Source organism: Mus pahari, chromosome 13 (assembly GCF_900095145.1).
Source record: "Mus pahari chromosome 13, PAHARI_EIJ_v1.1, whole genome shotgun sequence".
NCBI lineage: Eukaryota > Metazoa > Chordata > Mammalia > Rodentia > Muridae > Mus > Mus pahari.
In genome coordinates this window covers 31,566,270-31,592,315 of record NC_034602.1, presented here as the reverse complement: position 1 = coordinate 31,592,315, position 26,046 = coordinate 31,566,270, and the positions used below count along the sequence as shown (strand labels likewise).

General features: G+C 45.5%; 1 protein-coding gene across 2 annotated transcripts; it reads right to left on the bottom strand.

The window, feature by feature from the left end:
* Positions 1–3,463: 3,463 nt before the first annotated feature.
* Positions 3,464–12,520, bottom strand: Tmem128 (transmembrane protein 128). Of its 2 annotated transcripts, none has more exons than XM_021210984.2 (5): positions 12,213–12,520; positions 10,553–10,694; positions 7,951–8,109; positions 5,807–5,912; positions 3,464–4,033 (listed from the first exon to the last, which is right to left on the bottom strand). In XM_021210984.2, exons 1-4 carry the CDS (start codon positions 12,301–12,303, stop codon positions 5,813–5,815), a joined length of 492 nt encoding a protein of 163 aa, XP_021066643.1. In that variant the 5' UTR covers positions 12,304–12,520; the 3' UTR covers positions 3,464–4,033; positions 5,807–5,812. The 2 variants fall into 2 exon arrangements, with proteins under 2 accessions (XP_021066643.1, XP_021066644.1); XM_021210985.2 differs by lacking the exon at positions 3,464–4,033 and adding an exon at positions 4,983–5,186.
* Positions 12,521–26,046: the final 13,526 nt, after the last annotated feature.

Here is a 26,046-nt window from a genome sequence, read left to right as displayed (position 1 = left end):
GTTTATCTGTCGGTGGGAAATCTTACATTTACATGTACACAGGAATGACTCTGTCAATGCCATGAGGTCTGAACTCCAAGTAAAGGATACGAAGACTTGTAAACTAGCCATGGAGGCAAAGGTCTGTAATCCCAGCATTAAAACTGGGATGGGAAGTTTACAAGATCAAGGCCAGCCTGAGCTAGGTAGCTAGTTCAGGGCCAGCCTAGCTATACAAGTCTCAAAACTACTGAACGAGGGAAGAAAGAAAAACTACAGCTATCCTTAAGGCTCAGATTGCTTGGAAGTGAATCACACTCCAAGGGTCTAGGGAGAGAGTGTTCCTCAGCTGCAGACCCGCAAGCCTTGTGTGGATTCATGTCCTCTGTGGAATAATCACTACTGTACTGTTGGACTTGCCCATCTTCTCAGCCATCCCTGACCTGGGATGGCTCTGTTGCTCCTCTCTAATGCCACTTCCCTTGTGTGAACAACAGACTACAGTCTCAGTTCTAAAGTGTCTGGGGACAACTGACTAGATCATTTAACTCTTCGCACTTCAAGAAATGCTAAGACTCCCAGCACAGCCAAACTGTGTTTTTTTGTTGTTGTTGTTTTCTTTTTAAATAAAATGTATTCATTTATTTATGTGCATTGGTATTTTGCCTGTGTGTGTCAGTGTGAAGGTGTTGGAGTTTTTTTAAATAAACTTTATGTATTCATTCATTTTACTTATGAATTTAATGCATTCATTTATTTATGTGCATTGGTATTTTGCCTGTGTGTGTCAGTGTGAAGGTGTTGGAGTTTTTTTAAATAAACTTTATGTATTCATTCATTTTACTTATGAATTTAATGCATTCATTTATTTATGTGCATTGGTATTTTGCCTGTGTGTGTCAGTGTGAAGGTGTTGGAGTTTTTTTAAATAAACTTTATGTATTCATTCATTTTACTTATGAATTTAATGCATTCATTTATTTATGTGCATTGGTGTTTTGCCTGCATGTTGGTCAGTGTGAGGGTGTCAGACCCCTTGGAGCTGGAGTTGTAAACAGTTGTAAGCCACCAGTTGTGTGGCTGAGAATTGAATCTGGGTCCTTTCAAAGAGTAGCTAGTGTTCTTAAGTGCTGAGTCATCTGGCCAGGTAGTAGTGGTGCATGCTTTAAATCCCAGCACTCAGCAGAGGCAGAGAGGCAGAGAGGCAGAGAGGCAGAGAGGCAGAGAGGCAGAGAGGCAGAGAGGCAGAGAGGCAGAGAGGCAGAGAGGCAGAGAGGCAGNGAGAGGCAGAGAGGCAGAGAGGCAGAGAGGCAGAGAGGCAGAGAGGCAGAGAGGCAGAGAGGCAGAGAGGCAGAGAGGCAGAGAGGCAGAGGTAGAGGCAGATGCTGGTAGATCTCTGAGTTTGAGGCCAGTCTGGCCTACAGAGCCAAACTTTCAAGAGCATTTACCCTAACCTTAACCACAGAAGCCCAGTCCCCAGCCTCTCCCAAAATGATCCTACTTGCCACCCTTAACAAGATCTGCTTAAGGAGACACGCTCACATGTGTGGAAGCATATGTATGTGTATGTGGAGTGTGTATGTGAATGTGTGTGACGGGCTGAGGTTAACTTCCACTATGCCTTACATGTTAAGACAGGGAGGGTCTCTCTACTGAACCTACTGTTTACCCTTAAGGTAGTCTGGCCAAGCAGCTTGTTCCAAGGGATTCCTGAGCACTGGGACCACAGGTGGACTTCCACCTACCTCTGGCTCTTGGGAAGGCTCTGGTTAATCCACACTGCAGCCCTCACATCTGCACAGCAAGTGCTTCTCTCTAGCCACACAGGACTTTCTGTTTTCTATATAAAGCAGATTCAGTCAGGAACAGTAAATCTTGCTCCTGGTTTCTTAGAAAAACCAATGCCTCCCAAGCCAGGTCCCAGAAGACTTGGGGAAGTCCTCATCTGGTCTCCATCCTTGCCAACTAAGTGACACTGCTATCTGGATATGTTCCCACCCATCCTAGCACCCTGGCTTTTCCAGGGCTGTCTCTACCCAAGTTGCTCACTAGAACCGTCCAGGGGTGTTTCAAGCTAGACAACCAGGCTTGAATCAGAGCCTGAGTGCCAGGAGCAAATGTCAACATGGTCTTCACAGTGACTGTCAAAGTCAGAGCAGTGCTTGATTCTGTTACAGCCGTCACTTTGATGACCAGAACTTACAACCATTAATTTCAATATTCATCACTCAGAAGGGGGTGCCCCTCCCCTTGGCTTGTTTAGACGTGGTGAGATAGCATGACATCACTCATTTCTTTAGTTGTAACAATAAAAACAAAGGTTGGGGGTTGGAGAGATTGCCCATCAGTTAAGAGCATATACTGATCTTGCAGAATACCAAGTTAAGTTTCAGCTCCCACAGAGAGCAGTTCACAAATGCCAGAAACTGTGGGCATCTATACATAACCCCTCAATACCCACACACCATACACATAATTACAAATAAAAATAAGCACTTTTTTAAAAGCCCCAGAAATTACATACATAGGAGTTTAGCACGGCAAGTACCAGGCATGATCCTGTGTGTGTGTGTGTGTGTGTGTGTGTGTGTGTATCTATGTGTGTTTGTGTGTATGTTTATATATTTGCTTACTTAATATACTAGAGATTGAAACTAGGGCTTCACGCATGCCAGGCAAATCCTCTAAAGGCCCAGTCTTTTTGCTTTCTGAGGCTGGGACTCTCTTAAGATGCCCCAGTCTGGTCTTGAATACTTGAGATTCTCTCATGTCAGCCTCCTCAGTAGCTTCAGGTAGTGCCACCAGGCCTGGCTCACATGAAAGCATTAAACGGTTCCTAAGTAACAAAGGCCACAGTATTTGTCTCTTGGGCACCTGGGTTTTAAAACATAGATTAAATTATAAAAATTCAAGCCAGGACAGTTTATGAGAATAACTATCAGAACCCATGTCACTATGGCCAGACAACCACTCTACCTGGTAGGTCAGCAGCCACCAGCCTGTCCCGGGCCCTCATTGCTGACATCCTTGTCTAACCGACTCTGGCCTCAGCCTGGGTCACTCTCACCTCAGTTTCTCTCTCCCTCATTACTCATGTTCACTGGTCACACCTCTCCTGTGTGCCAGGCACTAGAATGGGTACCTGACAAACAGCGTTTCTATTTCTCTAACTCCAAAGACAAGTATTATTTTCAGTTTGCAGTTTAAAAATTGGCAGTCCTTCAGTTAAGTGTGTGATGGGTATTGTGTGCCCAAATCCCAGTGGTGACTATGTCAGTCACTTCACAGGAAAACAAATCCACAGGTATCTCTGAGTCACAATGTGTATGACAGGCATCATGGGAGCCTACAGGGCACAAACCCCAGTTGCTACAAAGCCACTTAAGAAGAGGGTAACCTACTCTAAAAAGAGGCTACATTATTTCTAGTTAACTCTAAATATGAACAGCAAAAAACAGAAGCCCCAAATTTGTATTAACCAAACGCACAAGAAAGTTATAAAAATATTTTATTGATGTTACAGAAAAAATTATATATACTTAAACATTATTAAAAGAACATCAGTTGAAAAAATGTTAAAAACCCAATAACTTATATAATGATAAAATCCAGAATAACAGGAAACCATAAGATACTTCTGTTTGGTCCTCTTATCTAAAAAGCTATGACAAATACGAGCTATCCAGTGACTACTAACGGTGACAACACGATTCTGTCATGCTTGTGTCCAGTCACCTATACAAGGGCAGCTAGCCTTCAAGTAGAACAGGCCAGAATCTGTAAGACTGTTGGCACTGTGCTCCTGTGATGAGCCACTGCTATCTCTAAAAGCTGACAGATTAACACTCGCTAGTTCTAACACAAACTGCTGATAATCAATCACTTGTTTTGAACACCCGAGAGAAAGATCATTTATTCTGATTTCCACAGCAGATCTAGAAAGTCACAATTTCTCCATGGAAACAACTCACTGTGGAGACACCAGTGCACACTGACTTCATGTGAGCAGACAAGCTGGACGCTTTGTTCACTTTAAATGGTCATGTTCTGAAGTCTGGAAGAAAACAGCATTGATGTGCCAAGTGAAACATCTTAAGCTCATGAATTCCCATTAAAAACAAAGTGGTGTGGCTGGAGAGATGGTGTGGTGGTGAAGGGCGCTGGCTGTTCTTGCAAGGGGCTGGGATTCAATTCCCTGCACCCACATGAAAGCTTACAACCTCTTTATCCCAGTTCTAAGGGATCCTATGCCTTCTTCTGACCTCTGTGATGCATATATACATACACAAACAAGCATATATATACAAGCAAACACTCATGCACACAAATATATATTTAAAAAAGCAAAGAGGACAATCTGCATGGCTCCCAGCACCATGCAGCTCTCACTGCCAGCCACACACCAGGCTCATGGAAGTCCAAGGCACCCAAACACCTAGAAACAGCCAAACAGTCAGAACCCAAGATCTCAGCCACCGGGGAAGGGGGAGGGGGAGAAAGTTGGGGATCAGTTTCAGTCAAAGCTGTGGGAATAGGATGATGCAGGAACTTTAAACCTCTTAAAGTGAGGCATGTACAGGAACAAGGGGGGCTCCATGGGCTCATTCATCTCTGGACAGTGCAATATTGAAAGACAATTGTTTGTGTCAGCGTGGTGATGGCCAGCAACCTGCCTGTGACTAGCAACAGCAGAATCATGTGTACCTATTCTTTCTGGTCACACTAAGGGTGCAAACACACTCCATCAGCTGGAACACCCTGGTCCTGAACCCCACTCACACATCCCTGTTTGCAAATGGCCCTATCAAGCTGATTTTCTCCAAGTCAGATGTAAGTGGCATGAGGGGAGGGACTAAATTGTCTTTTCCAGCCCAATCACAGTATGAGCATTCTTCATACTCTATATACTTATTTAATAGATATCTATCAATACTCCCAACTAGGCAGGAGCTGGTCCACAGGGATACATAGATTCTCTAAATAGTATAAAAAGGGCAAAATTTTTTAAGATTTGTTTTTATTTTATACGCATGAGTGTTTTGCCTGTTTATATGTATATATAACACATATGTGCCTGACACCATGTGTGGAGGCCAAGTTGTTAGATGTCCTGGACCTATGTGAGCTGCAATGCAGATGCTAGGAATGGAACACAGGTCCTCTGCAAGAGGAGCCAGTGATCTTCACCAGTGAGCCATCTTCATCCCCTGGAAAGAATTTTTTAAAAAGGGCTAGGGTACCATTCATCCAATATTTATAGAAAATGGTAGAATCAGTCCCAAGTTGGGTAAGATCACCATTATTCCCATACTACTTCTCAGAACCATCCAGCCAACAGTCGGCCCACAATATAAAGTGGCCTCACATGCACTCCTCTACATTAAGACGCACATACTGCCTTTATGAGTTCTTTGAAAGGCATGATGCTGTCTCTGAAAAATGAGCACTTAAAACTCCACCTTGGGCCAGGCGGTGGTGGCGCACGCCTTTAATCCCAGCCCTTGGGAGGCAGAGGCAGGCGGNTTTCTGAGTTCGAGGCCAGCCTGGCCTACACAGTGAATTCCAGGATAGCCAGGACTACACAGAGAAATCCTGTCTCGAAAACAAACAAACAAACAAACAAACAAANAAAAAAAAAAAAAAAAAAAAAAAAAAAAAAAAAACCAACTGCACCTTGGGAAGGTGGCCTCAGCCTTGCAGCTGTGTTCAGTGGTGACACACTTCAGCACAGACAGCAGGAAGTGATTCCCAGGCAGTCCAGTCAGAGTCCCTCGGGAAGTGACTGCGAGACCTTTCCACAGCTCACTGCTAGAAACAAGCATCTTACCGGAGCTTATCCGAGGAGTGAGATGAACATCACGACCCCCATAAACTGGGTGAACAGCAGCAAGGGAGTGAAAAATGACCACACATTCCACAGAGCCAGGTTGAAGCTGAAAGAAACCAAAACCAAACAGCTGACAACAGCAAGTGGGATGACGGAATCATACCCCACTCCAGAGTCCAGAGTGGGAGCTTGGCTTGTGGATGTCCACCCATGCGGGTTGTTAGCCCCAGCACCATGACTGATGGGAAGGAGATTTCTGCCCATGCTGACAGAAGCTGCACGGTGACCTGGGGTGACACAGGCCTCTTACCGTTAGCATGTGAGAAGGACCACAAACTCAAATGGCTGCAGCCTGCTTTATCGTTTCAGGCATTATCATGGGAAAAAGGACAAAACAACTCTTAAAATAGCATGAAAAAGCAATTCTATACATGATACTATAAAGTCTTATTCCTGTCACCAAATCAAATCAAACACTTCCTAAAAGCAAATGAGTTCCAATGACTGAACTGATAGAAGCAGAAGCTACCAGGGAAACCATGAAAAAAAATTAAATCAGCTGTCCAGACAGCTATGGGTTTTAATATGTAATCCTGAATAAATAGATGTCAAATAATCACAAGCCACAGGCCTAAAATTAATTTGATGTTTCTTGGGATGTCCCTGCCACAGAAGGCAAAGTAAAACAGCATCCTTGGTCTGCCGTCACCACAGAATAGTGACCTCGCAGTGGCAAGTGTCCAGCTGCAGGCGAAACTGGGTCAAAGAAAGGGCATTAAGCAGAATATACATGCAGCTTTAAGACTTTCCCAGAAAGCAGAATCCAATTTACATAAAGAAAACCAAGGGGAAGCAGCTTGACTTTCTCTACATTTTCTGTTATTTACAAGTTTTTCTTCAGTGAGCAAGTATTACCTATTTTTTTTCCCTCTTTTTTTTTTTTTTTTTTTTTTTAAAATAGCCTCTCTTCTTCTCTGAGCATATGTGAATTTACAAAGGTGGGTTCACACTGGCAACAGGGAACAGGTTGAGCAGTCTTAGCATGTGCATGTTGTGAAAGACACGCAACCTTTAAAAGGCACAGCTACTTCCACTGTGGAAGAACTACAAGCTATACTGTGCCACTAGACACACTGGGAAGGCATGACAGGTGTCCCTTCCTACCTGGGGATCATCAGCTCCAAAATCTTGCAGTGACACTGAGTCTCGAAATGCTCAGGGCCTTCCGGGGAGCCCTGCAGACCGCCTGCACCTTTCCCTACATCCTTATGTCATATCCCTAGGGTCCTGACAGCACCACACACTGTGAACCGCTGCCCAAGGCACTACTACTCTGTTGTTTAGAGAGCAACGAAGAGAAAAAGACTGCACATGCTTAACACAGGTGACATTCACTGGGGACAGTGGCTGGTGAGACAGCTCAACCACTTGGGAAGAGCCTGATGCTGTGAAATGAAGCTCACCTTTCTGGGCATATGTATACACATGAAAGCCCAGCAGAGAGCGGGGGTTCTTAATGGCACCCTTCCAAACAGCAGCAGCTATAAAGAGCCTGACTGTGGCGGCATAACAGATACACTAGGGCTCAGTGACACAGTGGATTGAATAACTGCTAGGAGCAAACTACAACTGAACATCATACACTGCATGTGTACAGTTAAATATTAAAGACTGGTGACTGTACAACCAACTTCTCTAAAGTCTGTGTTCAAGACACAGATGAATAGAGCCGTGTTTATGGGATGCACAAAAATGGCAACAGAGATGGGGCAGTGTTTGCATGCAACAGGAAGGCACCGTGAAGCAAAGGGAAAGGTCAGCGGGGATCACCAGGACAACGGTTCCAGTCCTCCCAGCCGAGGGCAGCAGCACCCACCTCGTGACGAGTTCACTCGGCTGCACAATGAAAGACACTTAATAAACAAAACAAAACACAGAGCATGTGCAGATGTCACCTTCTCTGCCTTGAATAACTGAGGCAGATTAAGAGAGAAAGATGTTGAAAGGAGACCCCGAAAAAACAGAGTGCCTGGGACCCCCTTTTCCCTGGTGCACCATGCTGCTTGATTTAGGTTCTGGGTCACATTCATCACAAACACAAAGTGATTGCGATTGCTTTTCATTCACATTCAACATCCACTCACCAAATCCCTGCCGCAATGAAAGTTGCAGTTGTGATGGGCACCAGTGTTGGGTACTTGACATCATATTCTTCAATCCCACGGTACCATTCCAGATAGACTATGCAGTAAAATGCAATTGACAGGCTGACAAATAACAAGGCTCCGCCAAAGAGAAACCAACTGTGGAGACAAAGAGGAAGAAAGTAAGTGTAGGCCGTGCTGGGAGAAGCAGATTTAAGTAGCCTTGGCTTGGTAGGGGTCTGCCTTTTTGCCTCTAAGAACATACCATGTTGAGGCCAGGCCTGTGCTTTCAACTTTCTCTCATCCCCACAGCCCTGGCCCAGTGTCTAGTGTCTATACTGTCTCTGCCACTGGAGGGCATGTGGTCCCAAGCCACCCACTTCCTTCTGTGGTTGATCCCATACATCATCTGGGGGGGGGCATTCCTAATGCTACTTCTCTCACATTAAAGTCCTAGGAAAGCTAAGGAAAGGACACACACTAAAGCCCTGAAAAGTCGACCTTCCCAGCACGGCCTCGCCACGCATCAGTCCCAGGCCCTCCTGGCATCCTGCCCATCACCTGCCAAGCAGGCACCATGACACCTGGTAAGGAGTCTGCTACAGCAGAAAATAAGCTGCTGAAATCAGAAGTGCCCCTGATACCATGCCAGACCCATCCCAGGCTCTACCCAAGTTCTAGTTCACAAAAAAAAAAAGCAGCTGCTGAGGTGCCACTTGAGGTCCTCGGCTCTCTCCCAGCAGATTCTAAACCCACTGAGAGACAAGTTTGCCAGCCGATGAAAATCGAGTGTTAGCTTTGTCACTGATGGACCTTCAGGAAGAGGATGGCTGTGGGGAGCAGGAACAGAGCTATTATTGATACAAAGTCCCACACAGACTCATTTCTTGGTTCTGGACCACGAACTTCCACTTTGTCAGTGTGGCATGTGTGAGTGTGGAAATCGAAGCCTGCAAAGTGAGCAGAGATAACACCCCTTCAGGAAGCAGATGCCCAAGAGAATGGTGCTGAGTTCCAACTCTCCATCTAAAACTCACTTAGACAAGTCACATGACCTACCAAAGAGCGAACAGACAGAAGCACGGGGTGGAGTGGGAAGTGGTATTTTTAAACAAAAATGCTTCCTCGTGAAAGATGAACAGTCTCTTTCTCAGGATTTAAATGAACTACTTCTCATCTTGTACCCTTCCACCTGAAGACTTTGAGGACTGCATTTGCATGATTCAGCAAGACTGCATCTTCTATGGCTCTACTGTTATGTCTAGTCACTGTTCTTGGCACTAAACACAGTCCTCGTGTGCCATTCCAGACATCACCTACATCCCCCCTTCTCTGATACCTGATAGCCTCCACATTACTCACACACGACACATAATTTCTGCTCCATGGCCAACTCCTGGGATGAGAGAGGACAGGATCTGGCCCGGGATAGGAAGGGCTATTTGACACTAGGACTCAGACCTAAGCTCCCGACTCCTCCCGCTGACCTTCAAGGCAACTAACTCTGAGTCACACCCTCTAATCACCCCCTTCCTAACTACTCTGAAACACACCTTTCTCAGGCCACAGTTCCCAATCCGCCTCTGATTCTCAGGCCTTTCTTCTCCAGTCTTCTGGAGGCACAGGTAACAATTTTAAATTGCTTACATGCAAGGTACAATGATGCAATCTACTGTATGCAACATGATAAAAGGACCTACTAGATACAGTTTATGGACACATTCAACACATCAAATAGTTAACACTGTATATAGAAGGGTAATGGGAGGGGTCACAAGAGGACCATATAAGATAAGATCTCACATATACCATACCCCCAAAACTTACCAGGCTTATGTGTGAAAACCTGCACCCTTTGACTAAAGGGTGCCTTGCTTTTTTCTGAATCATCAGTAGTTGCTTCAACATTATGTCTGATAGAGGTCAATAGAATACATGTGCATGTATATATGTATATATGTGGGGGGGCGTGTGGGTCAGAGGTCAACTCTGCACGTGTTTGTGTGTGTGTGTGTGTGTGTGTGTGTGTGTGTGTGTGTGTGTGTGTGTGTGTGTGTGTGTGTGTGTATAGGCCGGAGGTCAGAGCTGGGTGTCTTTCTTGATCACTCTCCACCTTGTTTTTAAGACAGGGTCTCTCACAGACTTGGAGCTCACCGACTCATCCAGACTGGTCAATAAGCCCAGGGATCCCATCTCCACCAACCCAGAGCTGGGATTAGAAGCACCAAACTGGTTTGTTTCCTTTTTTTTCTCTGTTCATTTGTTTGTTTTTAACGTAGGTTCTGAGGATCAGACTCAGACCACAATGCTTATAAAGCAGACACTTTACCAACTGAGTCAGCTCACTATCTCTTAACTACTCTGAGAATTCAGCCGACACACTATAACACGCAAAGCATGAAGCAACTAGGAGTTTTGTTCTTTTCTTCCTTCTTTTGGTTATTTGAGGCAGTCTCACTAATGTAGCCCTGGCTGTCCTAGAACTCAATGTGTAGACTGGGCTGGCTTTGAACTCTAGAGATCAACCTGCCTCTGCCTCCCAAGTGCTGGGATTAAGAGCATGCGTCACTCTATGACATCTGTCAAAACAAGATTTTCTTACCTATTGGTGTGAAAATTTTCTTTAAAGGTTTTAAAGAAGTCAACATAATAGGTCACAACGATGGATGCCAAAATCCAGAATCCAGAATGAATGTTAAGTCTTGGAAGAGGTCGCTCCTTTTTCTCAACAGCTGTGGGTGTTTCTATAAAATAGGGGAGATTTGGAGTTATGAACTTGCCCAGGTTTTTACACCAGATGAAGTCATCTCCTAGAACTTTCCAGTAACCAGAATCCCGCCCACTAAGGTGCCAACTCCTTCTGTCAGAGCACCAGGATAAGTGTATATGTAGGGGCAGAGATGTATCCCAGTGGTAGACTATATCTTGAGTATGCATGAAGTCTTGAGTTCTATGCCAAGAACCAACCAAACCAAATAACAAAAATGGTAGATTTACATTTGCTGAAATAGTTAACAGGTGCTCACTAGAAAATATGCTTAATATACTAGTTATTGCTGCAAAATGAATCTTGGAATCACATTTCACAATCTTCTAGCTATAGCAATGCCATCCAGAAGTATGGTATAGCACATACTTTATTTCACATTGCCTCGAGGAAAGTAATCATGTTAACTAGGTAAAATGTCAAAAGCAGGGGAATGAGAGGGTTCAGTAGATAACATGCTTGCTGCACCAACCTGAGAACCTGAGTTCATCCCGAGCATCCACAGAAAACTGAACACAGCAGAGGATGCTGTTAAGTCCTATGCTGGGATAGAGACTGGTTGATCCATGGGCCTGGGGACATCTAGTCTCAAAAAAATGTGGAGGCCAACAGAGCAAGACGCACAATGTCCATCTCTGGCCTCCAAAATCACGTGCACCAATTAATGAGTGTGCATACACTAATAAAAGGAAAATGCCAAATACAATAAAATTTACACCAAAATATATTAAACAGACATCAGCTTTTGGGGTAGCTCCAACATGGAATGGCACACCAGAGCTGTAGTGCCAGAAGACAGCATAGACTGCACAGTTCATCTCCCTGCAAACAGAATGAAGGGATTCTGACATGCCCTCTCTGTACTGCCACATGAGGACTATCAGTCTCTAGAGAGGTTATTACTAACACAAATTCTTGAAGATATTCTCAAAATGCACACGTTGCCAGTGTTTATTTTGAAAAGCTAACAAATAAAGTTCTTACAATATCCAGGTCAAATAGCTCTAAAATAAATTGTATCTCACCCTTACCGTTCTCTTGCCTATAGGAAGCCAACATGATCAGTTCCTATGGAATTGCTTTTTACTCTGTGCATCTACAGGCAAAAACACACACAATGGGTTGTAGTTTGTACCCAAATGGTGGCATGTCATATACTGTTCTGAGATTTCCTTCTGAAAACGACCCACAGGGATACAGAAACGTCTATCTGATGTCCAGGCAGAGATACACCTAATCCAAACTCCTTTTGCTAGCTTTTTGCTGACAGGCAGCTAGGTACATCCATCCGTGCCGTATTACAGGCAAAGCAGAAGTGGATAGTTTTAGTTTTAGTTTTAGTTGTAAAGGATGTTTCCAAGCCGGCGTTAAGTAGGCTCCCCCACGGAATGCGGAAATGGGGCTCAGGGCGGGACGCGAGGGTTGACAGACCTGTCAGGACCCTGGACACCGACTCGTGGCCCCACTCTGGGCCCCAGAGTCTGGGGAGCCTCACCTGGCTTGGCCTCGTCCTCGCAGTCCAGCTCTACTTCGGACGGAAACAGGTAACGCCGCCGTAGCTGCTCCCGAGCCCAGGGAGCGTCCATCTCGGCGCCCGCCAGTGCGACGGAAGTGACCGCACGCAGCACTTCCGGCGCCAGGTCCAAGGGCGGAATCGCCGGACACTCGGATTAAAACTGTATTACCTTGGCGGTCTTGGTGGGCCAATAAACCGCGCTAAGTCGCCAAGAAGGATTTGAACTTTAAAATACGGATCTCTGGTCTCAGGAGCAGTGGATCCTTGGATTCTCCCTCTCTATGGAAGCTCTAAAGGATCAAGATTAGCGTTTCTTCTGGCTGCGCGGTCCCGATAGCTTCCAGCCCCTAGACGTAGAACATAACCTTCTATCCAAGGCTGAACTTGCAAACCCCAGTCTCCCGGCTACTGCAGCTCTATAGGGGTTCCCCCGCTAGTCTGGGATGAGTTGTAGGCAGGGAGAGCAAAGAGCTGCCAGATTAGGGAGAAACGACCTCTGAGATTAAAATAAATTGCACTCCCCCAACATCCCTGTCAGTTTAGCAGAAAGCAAGAAAGTGACAGGGTTCATATTCAGTATCCCGAGCCCCTTTAATTAATTACTCCCACCTTTAAGGCTGTTCAGAAGTATAACTCTGAGGCAGATGATACTGCCTCAAGGTCCTCAATTCCTCACGTTCATAGCTTGGAAGAGTGAAAGAGCATGCAGTCGGGCTAACTCTGCAGGAAACTCTCCTCCCAGATGTGATGACACCCTTTGCCTCCAGAGTCTGCGTTCCTCTTGTAAACTGTAGCTTTCCCCAGTTTCTGGGAATTCATTTTGGAAGCAATTCCCCCCTGTTCCCATTTGCTGTAAATAAGTTTTTGGTTTGTTCTGTTTTGTTTTTGTTTGTTTGTTTTCTGTGGTCACTACATTGGTGTTCTGGTCATTTCGTCTCTGGTACTACTGACAGGTTGCATGGCTTTGGGCAAGAAAGGCACCCAAGACTATTTGCTTTTCTGCCTAATAGACACTATATCCACCTCTATATCTGATTTGTTGGGCTTGAGGGGAAACCACTGGTTTAGGGAGCCTGTGAGCCCTCTTCGCTTGGCTTGTGAAAAATAGCCCTCTCTGGGCTGTGAGAACCAGCCTGCTTTTCCAGCCAATTTTTCCCGCCACCCAGCGCCCATAATCTGCATTTCACCAGATCACGACCTTTTCCTCTATCAAGAATCCTATTGTTTATTCTTCCACTCTTTCCCTAGTGAGTCATGAGCTGGGAAAGCTTGTGCTTAACCAGTCAAACGTGTATCACACCTGCTGTTTCCCAGGAACTGCCATGCCTGAGGCCGGGCAATGGAGACAGGGTGAGTTAGAACTGACCTTGCTCTTGAAGTGCCCCTGGTTCAAAACTGACCTGAGATAGAGAAGAGAGAGGACGGTGCTGCTAGAAATGTCCAGAAGTGTTTCATTAATCCAAGCAACATTTTCTGACCAGCTACTTAGAGGAAATGTTGAGGACAAGGTGGGAATGTAATGGTGGAGATAATGCCAATATGGCGCCATAATAGAACCCTGCCTGTGGGATTTGGGGAGTATGGAAGAGAGCTGGTGTGTTCTGCCGGGGGGGGGGGCGTGTAATGAAGGCAGAGAGGTGGGCTGACGACAGCATCACATCCCGGCAGGAAAATCTGAGCACTCTTCCATATGGTGTGGAGGCTGATCGAGAAATAGTCAGGAAAGGGGTTGAGTTTCTCTGAATTTGTTTCTGTTGTTACTTTAGCCTTTCTGCATCCCCTGGGGGCAAAGAGTAATGGCTGAGCAGCTCGGATGGCCTTTCTAAACAATAACTCCCTTTTCCTGGTTTCCTTTTCTTCCCAGGATCCTAAAGAACCAGATTCAGCTCTCCTCTGCTCTCTTCTTTTCCCCCTGTACAAAGTTAGAAAGTCTTGTTAACAGAAAAGTCAGTTTGTCCCATCAGCTAAGAAGGGTCACTGCTGGGTCTCCCTTGAAACTGGATATTCCCAAGAGAGTCGCAGCCGTTCTGGAGTTGCCATATGTGGTATATTTGGGTCAGGTCAAGTTTCCCCTGTGGTGTTTCCGAAGACTTTGTGTTTACATCTGAAACCCTTCCAGGTATTTCCCCTGGTATTTTTAACGGCACTGCCTTTACACCATATTGATGATACTTAAAAGCTGATTGGAACCAGCCCAATATTTAATGACATCTTCTTTGCTGAGGCCCACCTCCTGGGTTCTTCAGTGTATTCATTGTGACACCTTAATTACAGATATGCGATACATGCTACAACCAACAAAGAAATTTTCATTTTCAATGTTGATTACCTGTGGGAGAAAATGAATTTGACTGTGACCTTTGCCCCCTTAGCTGTCTAGTTAAGTCCACATATTTATACACTATTGAACCCTGCTCCATTTCTGTGGGCTTGTGGGCAAGTGATTTCAATGTGATAAATACCAGTCTATTCATCCATGAAGTTGCATATACTTAAGGGGAGATAATTCCATTCTGATAGCACCACTCCATGCCTTTTGTGGCCTGTGCATTCAAACAGTGGTACTTGTCATTCTCTAGGCTTGCCAGTCTAAAGATCTGATATCTGACACTTTTTGTGTGTTTCCTCCACCTCCTTGTCTCCCTGTCTGTCTATCTCTCCCTTTCTCTCTGTCTGTCTCTCCTTTTCTGTCTATCTCTCTGTCTCTGTCTCTCTCCCTCTCTCCCTCTGTGTGTCTGTCTGTCTGTCTGTCTGTCTCTCTCTCTCTCTCTCTCTCTCTCTCTGTGTGTGTGTGTGTGTGTGTGTGTGCATATACATGCTGAGAGTTATGTATACCCATGGTTGTGCATTTGCCAGGGAAGTGTTCTAACCACTGAACTATATGGCCAGCCTTGATCCACTTGCTCATTCGTCAGTTTTCTTGTCCTTGGAGTCTAGATCCTCACTGTTCATGTCAACCTTTCCAATTATCAAGCTTGATTGTCATTCTTCACTTATCAATATTCTCCTCAGTTGGGCTGAAATGGAGGCAGTCATGTTCTCATTGTCTGGCAAATATGGAGCACATATCTGGGACTCCCATAACCTAATCACAGATAGCTCCCCCACCTTTCTCCCTCTCTGCCGTGGTCCTGGTTGTTTACAGGAGGCTTACTACCCTGTCTCGAGGAACATGACCCAGACCAGACCTCTCGAAGCCTGCAACTGATGTTGAGCTATTGAGATAATCTTTTGTGTTGCTTTGGAATGGTGGCCTGTGAGGTCAATATGGAGTGGAAACATGAGGGGCCCATCTAGAAAGGGAGCTCTGAAAGGCTAAGAGCATTGTTCCCATTCAATGGATCCTCCTGAGCCCTAGGTAGCCCAGTCTATAATGTGAACCCCAGGAGGCTATGGAGATAGCTCAATGGTTAAGGACACTCGCTATTCTCGAAGGAGACCCAAGTTCTATTCCCAGTACCAGGCAGCCCACTACCAACCACCTGTAACACAAATTCCAAGGTATCTGAAAGCCTCTGGCCTCAACAGGTGCACATATATGAACAACAACCCCACCCCCACTCAACCCTCACAAACACATAACTCAAACCAAAGCTCTCAGTATGAACTCTGGAGCTGCTGGCCACACTGGTGGCCATCACTGGCTGTGGTGGTTTGGATAAGAATGGCCCCTATAGAGTCACATTTGAATGCTTAGTCACCAGAGAGTGACACTATTTGAGAAGGATTAGAAGGACTAGGAAGTGCGTCCTTATTGGCTATGTGTGGCTGTCGTTATCCTTTGCAAAGAGTTCATACATGTTTTTTTTTTTTAACCTGCCTCCAACGCACATGTGTTAAGTTTATGAAGGTATGGATATGCATGTGTTGGTATGTTGGGGGTGCATATCTGTTTACAGGTGCAGATGGAGGCAGAGGAAAACCTCACGTGTCATCCTCAAGAACACTGGCCACTTCTCTGAGACGGAGTCTATCACTGGTCTGGAACTCACCAAGTAGGATAGGCTAGCCGACCAGGGAATGCGAGAGGTCACCTCGTGTCCCTTTCCCCATTGCTGGGACTACAGCCACAGACCACTATGCCTATCAAACTCAGGGCCTCAGGCTTGTGAAGCAAGCACTCCACGAACTGAGTCAGCTCCCCCACACCAATGCTGTTTTGAGTAATGTTATGATTTGGATCTAAAGTGTTCCCCAACAGGCTCATGAATCTGAACACTGGGTCCCCAGGATGATACTGGTGGGGAGGTCATACACTTGGTGGTGAGAGGTGTGACTAATGGATATGTCCCACCAAGGGACAGAGCCTTTAAGGATTATGGCCTTGCCCTGCTCTATATCTGGCTCCATTCCCTGCTTCCTTTCGCTGCCCTGATGTGAAGAACCCTGTTGCATATTTTTACTGCTGGAAACTTCACCCCGCCATCCCTGCTAGGATGGACCACAGTCACCAGCCAAAACCAAACTGTCTTCCCTTCCGTTTCCGTTAGCCAATCTGTCACAGTAAGGGGAAGAATAACTAAGATAAGTGGTTTCCTGTTCCTACAACCCTGTGACCAGACTGATACAGCCCTCTTTTCTTCTTTGTGCCCTGTAAATCAGCAAATAGACCACGAGAACCTCCAGGAAAATGAATACACACAGCTCTTAGTGAAGAAAGTGTCCATCACCTGGAAGGCACCCAATAAGTGTCAACGTATATCATTTTAAAGCCTTTCATTTTAAGAAGAAACCTTGATGAAAATAATCATAAAAAATAATCATAAAGTTAATGAAATATGTAGCTCTTCACATGTATGTCTGGCTATTTCTACAGCAAGAGCTACAGTGTTACCATGCTAGAGCAAGATCAAATATTAACATCATGCAGTATTTTCTAACGTCATCAATAAAAAGGGACTTACTTTACATTCCCACCAGCAGGGGGCAGGCGAAGCCATCTATCTTCAGCATTTCCACCAATAGTGAACTTGATCAATTTGGTGTTTCCCAATAGATAGTTGGGGGAAATTGTGATTTTAATCTGCTTTTCTTTGTCTACAAGTTTTCACATGTTAATTGTTTATACACACATGTGTAACTTCTCAGATCTACTTTTCTGGTTTGTCTTTTTATATTTTATTTTATTTTTTTATTTTTGGTTTTTGGAGACATGGTTTCTCTGTGTAGCCCTCGAAGTCCTGGAACTCACTCTGTAGACCAGACTGGCCTCAAAACTCAGAAATCCACCTGCCTCTGTTTCCCAAGTACTGGGATTAAAGGCGTGCGCCTCCACTGCCCAGCTCGTGCTTCACTTCTTATAACTGTAACAAGCATCTTTTTAAGGGCTTTGCCCACCAGAAGTGTCTGCCCGGATAAGGGTGATGCAAAGGGCCATGCTGTCTGAGATGTCACTTCCCATTGCCAACAGCAACCTGACTGTATTAACAGAAATTTCCAATACTAAATAATTCATAAGTTTGAAACTGTCCTTTTGAGTGGCACCATCCCACTTTCTCCTGCAAGGGACACATGAATCACCCCCTTTGTCTACAATATCTGCCTTGTATGCACTAGTCACCCTACGGGGAGGAGGCAGCCAGCCAGCCAGCCAGGGGCACACAGAGAGACAGAGATTTATACAACTTTCATTACAATACATTCATTATGACTGTTCAGTTTTACTCATAGTCATTATTGTTAATGCCTTACTTGGCCTAACATAAATTGAATGTTAACACGACCACATATTTATTGGAAAACAGAGTGACTGTGGGCTTCAAAGTCACTGTAGCTTCAGGAGTTGCTGAGTTAGTAGAACATCAGCCCCAGATCAGACCTGTCACCCAGACAACATCGTAAATATCACTTGGGCACATCCGTGAGTCTTGTTATTACTTGCAAATGGTCACCTAACTACCCTGGAAGAAATTCTTTGGCTAACAAATAAAACGGACCCCAATCATCAAAATAGCAAAATTCATGGCCAAAACGTACGTTGTGATCACAAAATCCATGTGTGACTTTACAAAGAAACACTGGAGTTTCTCTGGAGAGTTTCTTAAGGTTAGAAGGGAAGAATGGCTTCGATCAGGCTGATGTGAGTATCCGCCAGCCCTTATGCCTGCCACGGGAGACAGCAAGATCATCCTGAGAAGGTGTTATGTTTGTGGCCACCATCTTCTTCCTCTGGTACTCATCTCAGTCCCCAACAGCCTTGCTTCTGAGTTTAGGCAGGAGCGGGAGGGGAGTCTCTGGGTGAGCCTGACTTCAGTGGTGGACTAGAGAGTCACCATGAGCCTGGTGGGCACCAGCTGCATAATCAGCCTCGTTAACTCCCAATGTCATACATCCCACAGGCCAAAACAGGGCGCACACACATACATACATACATACATACATACATCACACACATACTCACACATACATACATACATCACACACATACACACACATACATACACACATACATACGTCACACACATACACACATACACACATACATACATCACACACACATACACACACATACATACATCACACACACATACACACACACACACACACACACACACACACACACACGCACACACACACCAGCTGGCTATTTCAAGAAGGTGACAGGTGTTGGTCTCAGTTAACACACCTGGGCAGGGAAAAATGCTATTCCAAAGACTGCAAGAGAAGTGGCCTAGGGAATCAGGAAGCTGGCTGGGGACTGAGTAGTCAGGCACCCTTAATGGTATGTGTCCCCAAGTGCTCCTGGAGATTTCTGGCCCAATCTGGGAGTGTGGGTCTGTGAAAAGACAGCGTCTGTGGTTAAATCCCCCTGTTTGAGTTATAAGCCACCATCATGCTTGCAAAGCCTGAGGAGATGGAGGTGCCCTCCCTGAATACTTAGAATTAGACTGTTGATGCCAACTTTTATACACTTGTATACCAAACCATTTTTCCTTTCAGAAAAAGAAATTCTCAAGGATAGAAAATCACTCAGTTGATAACATCACTTCCGTGCAAGTGTAAAGCCTACCTTTAGGTCCACAGAGCCCAGCTAGACAGGCGGCATGTGCCTGTAAACCAACACCAAGGGGAGGGTATATGTGTAAGCCGGTCAATGCCTGAAGCTCATCAGCTAGCCAGCCTTGCTAAATCAGTGAGCTTCAAATTCAGTGAGCAGCCCATCTCAAAAAATAAAGGTGCAAAAAATTAAACAGGATAGGCACGAACAATTTTCATGGATTACAGCTACTTGAAAAGGTAATTTTAAAATGTGATGTAGCCGGGCGGTGGTGGCACACGCCTTTAATCCCAGCACTTGGGAGGTAGAGGCAGGCAGATTTCTGAGTTTGAAGCCAGCCTGGTCTACAGAGTGAGTTCCAGGACAGCCAGGGCTATACAGAGAAACCTGTCTCAAAAAAAATGTGATGTAAAAGGTAAATTCATTAAGTAAAGGTGGAGAGCCACTGAGGAAAGCTACCTAACACCAACTCTAGGCTGAGCCCCTCATGTATGCCCTTCTACAAGCACATATGCACACACCCACACTAATATACTAACAAGTACATCACACACACAGTATAACACGCACAAAGCAACACACTCAATGTAACACACACCTCCATAATTTTGAATGACTGTCATCCACAAAAGTATTGTGGTAGGGAATGTTTGAGGCCCTGAGTCGCACCTCAGGTCACTACTGAAAAAACAAAATAAAAACAGATTTCTGGTCTTGTAACCTAGAAACCCCTGGGTTGGTTGTCTACTTAAAACACAAACAAACAAACAAAAACCTCATATAGGACATGGTAGTACTTACCATCAATCCCAGCATCCAGGAGGCAAAGGTAAGCCGATCTTTGTGAGTTTGAGGCCGTCCTGTTCTATGTAAAGAGCTCTTGGCCAGCCAAGGTTACATAGCGAGACCCTGTCTCAAACAAACAAACAAACAAACAAACAAAGCTATCTACCTATAACATTTTTATGATTAAAAACATAAGCCCTCTGTGCTAAGACAAGTCACGTGAAAACAAGGTCTGTGAGGGGAGACCTAGGGAAAATTTGGGACAGAGAAAAATCCTGATCAGTCTGGATCCTGCTATTTGCTGTATGACCCCTAACAGGGCTTTCAAGCTCTCTGCAGACCCTCATCTGTTTCATAGGATCCATTACCCTCCCTGGGAGAAGCTTAAAACAAACAAACAAGACTTCTTGATACTCAAATGGGGCATGCAGAAGATATCCCTTGATAGGGAGCAGCTATGACTGTAACTAAGGTAAAATCCAAGCCATGATAAAAGAGAATAACAGATTGTCAATTCTGTGGTGCACTGAGAAGAGACAGGACAGCCTTTACAGGGCTGAAGCTGGTGTGTGTACAAAGAGGCAGAGACAGAAAACAGTAGAGATGGGAGGGTGGTGGTGAATCCTCACAGTGGCCCTACAATGTGTCTACTGTCATGATTCTCATTGTCTGTGTGAGGGGACGGCATGTGTTGTCATAAGATACGGAGGTTTTCACTTGCTCCCCCTACCCAAGGGACCACTTCTTTTGGGAACTAGTCGTAACTACTGATTGAGCACAGCATAGGTCAGAACTTAAAGGTCTTTGGGCCACATTCTTCCTGCGGGTGAAGAGGTACAGCTAAGACCTGAGCCTGAGCGCTCAGCTACCAGGCTACACTGCCTCTTAGGACTCGACGTGTCTCAGGGCATGAGTTTCAAGAAAGCTACAAAGGCTGGGTGCATCTTGCTGAACATTAGCCCCATGCCAGCACCATAAAGGCTGGACTAGCATCGTCAGATTAGAAAACACCAAGGGGGCTCAGCTGAGATCCACTGGGCACTGATTCCAGGGGCCCATGAATGCCACGATGGGGCCCTTGGGGCATCAGAATTCTCAAGTCTCAGGCCTTGGTGGCACAAGCCTTTAATCCCAGCTCTCAGGAGACAGAGCCCTGAAGGCTGATCTCTGAGTTCAAGGCCAGCTTGATCTATAGATCGAGTTCCAGGACAGCCAGGGCCACAGAGAAACCTTGAAAGTTCAAATCTCTGACACAACACAGAACAGTGCTTGTACACAGTCTGGGTGTTAGCACCAGGATACCCCAAGCCCCGGCCTAACCATGTGACCCTTGACCTGCATTGCCAGGACAACGGCCTTCAATCCCACAATCCACTTGGCTCAGTTCCCGCCCTCACTGGTGTGACGTCATTTTCTGTATAATAGGAAGCCACCCCCTCCTCGCTCTCTTCTCGTCTCCTCCTCCTCTTTCTTCTCCCCCCCCCTTTCTCTCTCTCTCCTCTTCTCTACCCTTCTACCTGCTTTGCCGTTCCCCCCCATTCCCTCATAATAAACCTCTCTCCTGTGGAACACCTTGGCCTGGTCTGCTGCTTGGTTTTTTATCTGCCCCAAATATAAAACTGGGTACATTCTCCTGTAAACTTTAAAACTATGATGATGATTGTTATTATTATTATTGTTATTGTTATATTAATGTTATATTATTATGCCAGTGCATATGGTGTATGTGTGGAGGGTCTATGCCATTGTATGTGGAGATCAGAGGTGAAAGGACAGCTATGTGGAGCTGACTTTTTTCCTTCTACCTTCAGGTAGGTTCTAGGGATCAAACTCAGATCTTCCTGCTTGCAGCGTAAGTGGTTTACCCACGACACCCTCTGGTTTGCAGCGTAAGTGGTTTACCCACGACACCCTCTGGTTTGCAGCATAAGTGATTTACCCACGACACCCTCTGGTCAGCGCTCTCCTTTCTGGATCACCTTTGGACCACTTGCAGTGTAAACTCTGTGCATGACTGTTTAACTGGATTGATCAAGGAACCCAGAACAGGAAACTGTTTGCACATTCTCATATGTTGCACACTTAAGACAATGTTTTCAATCCCATATTGAAAGCTGGCAGATACTAAGGACCAACTGTGTGTGGCAGCCTGGTCAGTATTTTCTCTCTCTCTCTCTCTTTTCTTTTATGCATATGAGTACACTGTACCTGTACAGATGGTTGTGAGCCTTCATGTGGTTGTTGGGAATTGAATTTACGACCTCTGCTTGCTCTGGTTAGCTCCGCTCACTCAGGCCCGAAGATTTATTTATTATTATAAATAAGTACACCATCACTGTCTTCAGACACACCAGAAGATGGCTTCAGACCTCATTACAGATAGTTGTGAGCCACCATGTGGTTGCTGGGATTTGAACTCAGGACCTTCGGAAGAGCAATCAGTGCTCTTACCTGCTGAGCCATCTTGCCAGCCCCACTACTTCCTCACTCATGCACATGGTAAGCTGAAGGGAAATGAAATTTAAGATGAAATTTAAGGCCTGTGATTCATGTAACTTATGTCAATTAGTCCAAAGAAAAAGTTATTTGTGAGTTTAGAAGCCTGAGGCTGAGAATATAGTGGAACAGGCCCAGGCATGTCCCGGCAGGTCCGTTGTTAAAACATTCCTGGGGCTGACTGGCCATAAAGATAAAGGAAGAATTCAGGAACTTGTCTGGGCTATCTTGGCTGAGTCATCAGCCACCTGGGCCAGCACTTCCTTCTGCCTGTTGCCCTCCTGACATAGTTTGAAGTTATATGCTAACCAGATGTTCTGCTGACCTAGATAGGCATCCGCCCCTCAGGACTTCTGACATCCTGACTTGCACTTACTATTCTGCCGACGTGTAATCATTTTTGCTGATGTTCAAATGAGCCAATCGGGTGAAACCGCACCAATTCCCTCTAGCCCCCGACCCTCTCTCTCTAAAAACCCCTAGCTTTTGAGCCTCGTGGTCGATTCCTCTGTCTCCTGCGTGAGATACATATCGTATCGGCCCAGAGTTCTGCCATTAAACTACCTCATGTGTTTGCATCAAGATGGTCTCTCGAGTTTCCTTGGGTGGGCCCTTTCCCGAGACTCAAGTGGGGGTCCCTAAAAGGGGGTCCTACAAAGCCACACACACCAGGCACAGAATTTCCTTCCTGAAGCCTTGGAGCCCTGCAAAGCACTGATCCTTATTCCAACCTGGAAGGCATCGGTAAGTCAGAGGGGATTGGTTTGCTTCACTGACCTGAGGGTCCAGAGCTCAGAGATTCACACCAGGTTACTTCTGCCACTGTGAGAATGGGAGCATCATTCCCTAAGATGCTTGACACCTGCCTTTCTCATGTACCAAAACCCACAGGGCTTGAATACATAGATGTGTTTTAAAAGGAGAATCCCCCACCAAGCTTAAGAAACCCAAGTGGTCTGAGTTGGCCCTGGAGGAGGAGTCCTCTCCCCCCCCCCAAAGTCAACTGGGTTCTGATTCTCCCTGTTCCAGGTTGGATCCAGAGTGTTTCCCACAATGTGCTTGTTGAAGTGCTTGCTCTCCAGTAGATGGGAGGATCTTGAGCCCATGGGAAGGGGGCTTACTTGGCATAGTATATCAGTAGGGCAGGGCCTTTGAAAACAATAGCTTAGAGTGCTCCCCAGTCGTGATGGACTGAGACCCTCTGTAACCACGAGCTCATTGCACAAACCTTCCTTGTATAAGTTGTTGCTCCGGTCTTTATCATCACAACAATGTAAACTTGTAATAAGACCCCTGAATCTCAATGAAATAAAAACAATTTTGTATTCTGTCTTAGTTTACTTCCCTCCCTCCCTCCCTCCCTCCTTTCTTTCTTTCTTTCTTTCTTTCTTTCTTTCTTTCTTCCTTCCTTCCTTCCTTCCTTCCTTCCTTTTCTTCCTTCCTTCCTTCCTTCCTTCCTTTCTTTCTTTCTTTCTTTCTTTCTTTCTTTCTTTCTTTCTTTCTTTCTTTCTTTCTTTCTTTCTTTGTGTTTGCATTATTTTATTTTTTGAGACAGGGTTTCTCTATATAGTCCTGGAACTTGCTTTGTAGGCTGGCCTTGAACTCACAGATCTACCTGCCTCTGTTACTAGGGCCCACCCAAGTGTTGGAACTAAAGATGTGTGTCACTACACCCACCTTAGTTTACAATATTGTTGTGATAAAACACCATGGCTACAGTGAATTCCTTACAGAAGAAAGGGTTTATGGGGGGGGTATAGGGGACATTTGGGATAGCATTTGAAATGTAAATGAAGAAAATATCTAATAAAATAATTTAAAAAAGGGTTTATTTTGGGTTTAGGATTCTGGAGGGATTAGAATCCATCACCATCACAGCAGGGAAGCAGGACAGCAGGCTTGGTGGCTGGAAATGGAAGCTGCGAGCTTACAACTTAAACCGTAAGCAGGAAGCAGAGGGAGCTCAATGGAAAGGGTCAAAGTCCTTAAACTCTGAAGCCCCTCCCCCAGTAATGTACTTCTTCTAGCAAGGCCACACCTCTTAAACTTCCCCAAATAGTGCCACCAACTGGAACCCAAGTATTTCAGTATCTGAGAACATCGAAGACGTTTAAACCACCACATGTTCTAATCTTAAAAATTAATAAAACAAAGCCTCCCGGACTGGGGACATAGCTCAGTCAGTAAAGTACTTTTCTGCATAAGCTCGGTGACCCAAATTCAGTCCCTAGAACCCATAAAATAAGCTGGATGTGGGGACAATTGGTCATTTTGGCATTGCAGAGATCGACACAGAGGAGGCCTGGGCTTGCTGGCCAATTAGCTCAGCCTTACTGGTGGGGTGAGCCCCAGATCCAGTGGGAGACCCTGCCTCATAAAACAAGGCAGGTGGTTCCTACAGATCATGTGAGGCCTCTGTGTGCACACACACATGTGCACATACACACCATGCACCCACATGAACATGCCTCCTTCCATGTACACACACACACACACACATACACACACACACACACACAGGCACGCACGCATGCATGCATGCATGCATGCACACGTGTGCAGAGAGACTTAGAGGAAGAGAGAGAGAGAGAGAGAGACAGAGACAGAGACAGAGACAGAGAAGCTGTGAAAGTTTTAGGACCTTAACATTTTCCTGTTTTCTTCAAGAGACTGCTGATTCAGGTTCAGCTGCCTAACACCACCCCATACAAGGAGCCGGAGAGGGGAGGGCCCGTGACAGGACTATTAGTCTCCCGATTCAAGTTCATTGTCAAGTCCCCAGAGCAACGCTGTTAAAACTGTATCTTACCTCCCTTTGATCTGCAGTGGAGAAATCTAATATGTGGGTGACTGGGGGCCTCCGACAGAAGTCAGCCTGAGGGCACTGGGAAGGGTAGAGAGGAGCAGTAAGCTATTGGAGCAGTTCACAATGGCCACTCTGTGGGCCAACAAAGGCCTGCCCTTCTGAGTGATGTCTGACCTTTAAACTCCCACAAACATATGTATTTGCTCAGCAATTACCATTCAAACCACCAAAGGGGCTGTGTAAACCCTTGTGTCAAAGGAATAAATTAAAGCCTGCAAGGATCCTGTAACAAAGGAGGGCAGAACAACACTGGCACTCCTGAGAAAACACGGGGGTCTCTTCCCGGTGCGTACTTTCCCTCAGAAATCCTGCCTGTTGTGTGACTAAGATGGACAAAGGTCAGGCTCAACCCCATACAGCAGAAGCTGAAATCTGCAGACCTGGGTGAGATCTGAGGTTATTGAATGAGAAAGACTAAGGTGATGTGACTAACGCCTTTCTTTAGGCAAGGCATCACTTATGATTGCATGTTGTGTGTGCCCATGTCCATGCATGTGTGTTTGGTGCACATATGGAGGCCAAAGGACAAGCTTGAGTGCTGTCAATCAGTCACCACCCAGTCCTTGCTTCTTCTTCTCTTCTCTTCTCTTCTCTTCTCTTCTCTTCTCTTCTCTTCTCTTCTCTTCTCTTCTCTTCTCTTCTCTTCTCTTCTCTTCTCTTCTCCTCTC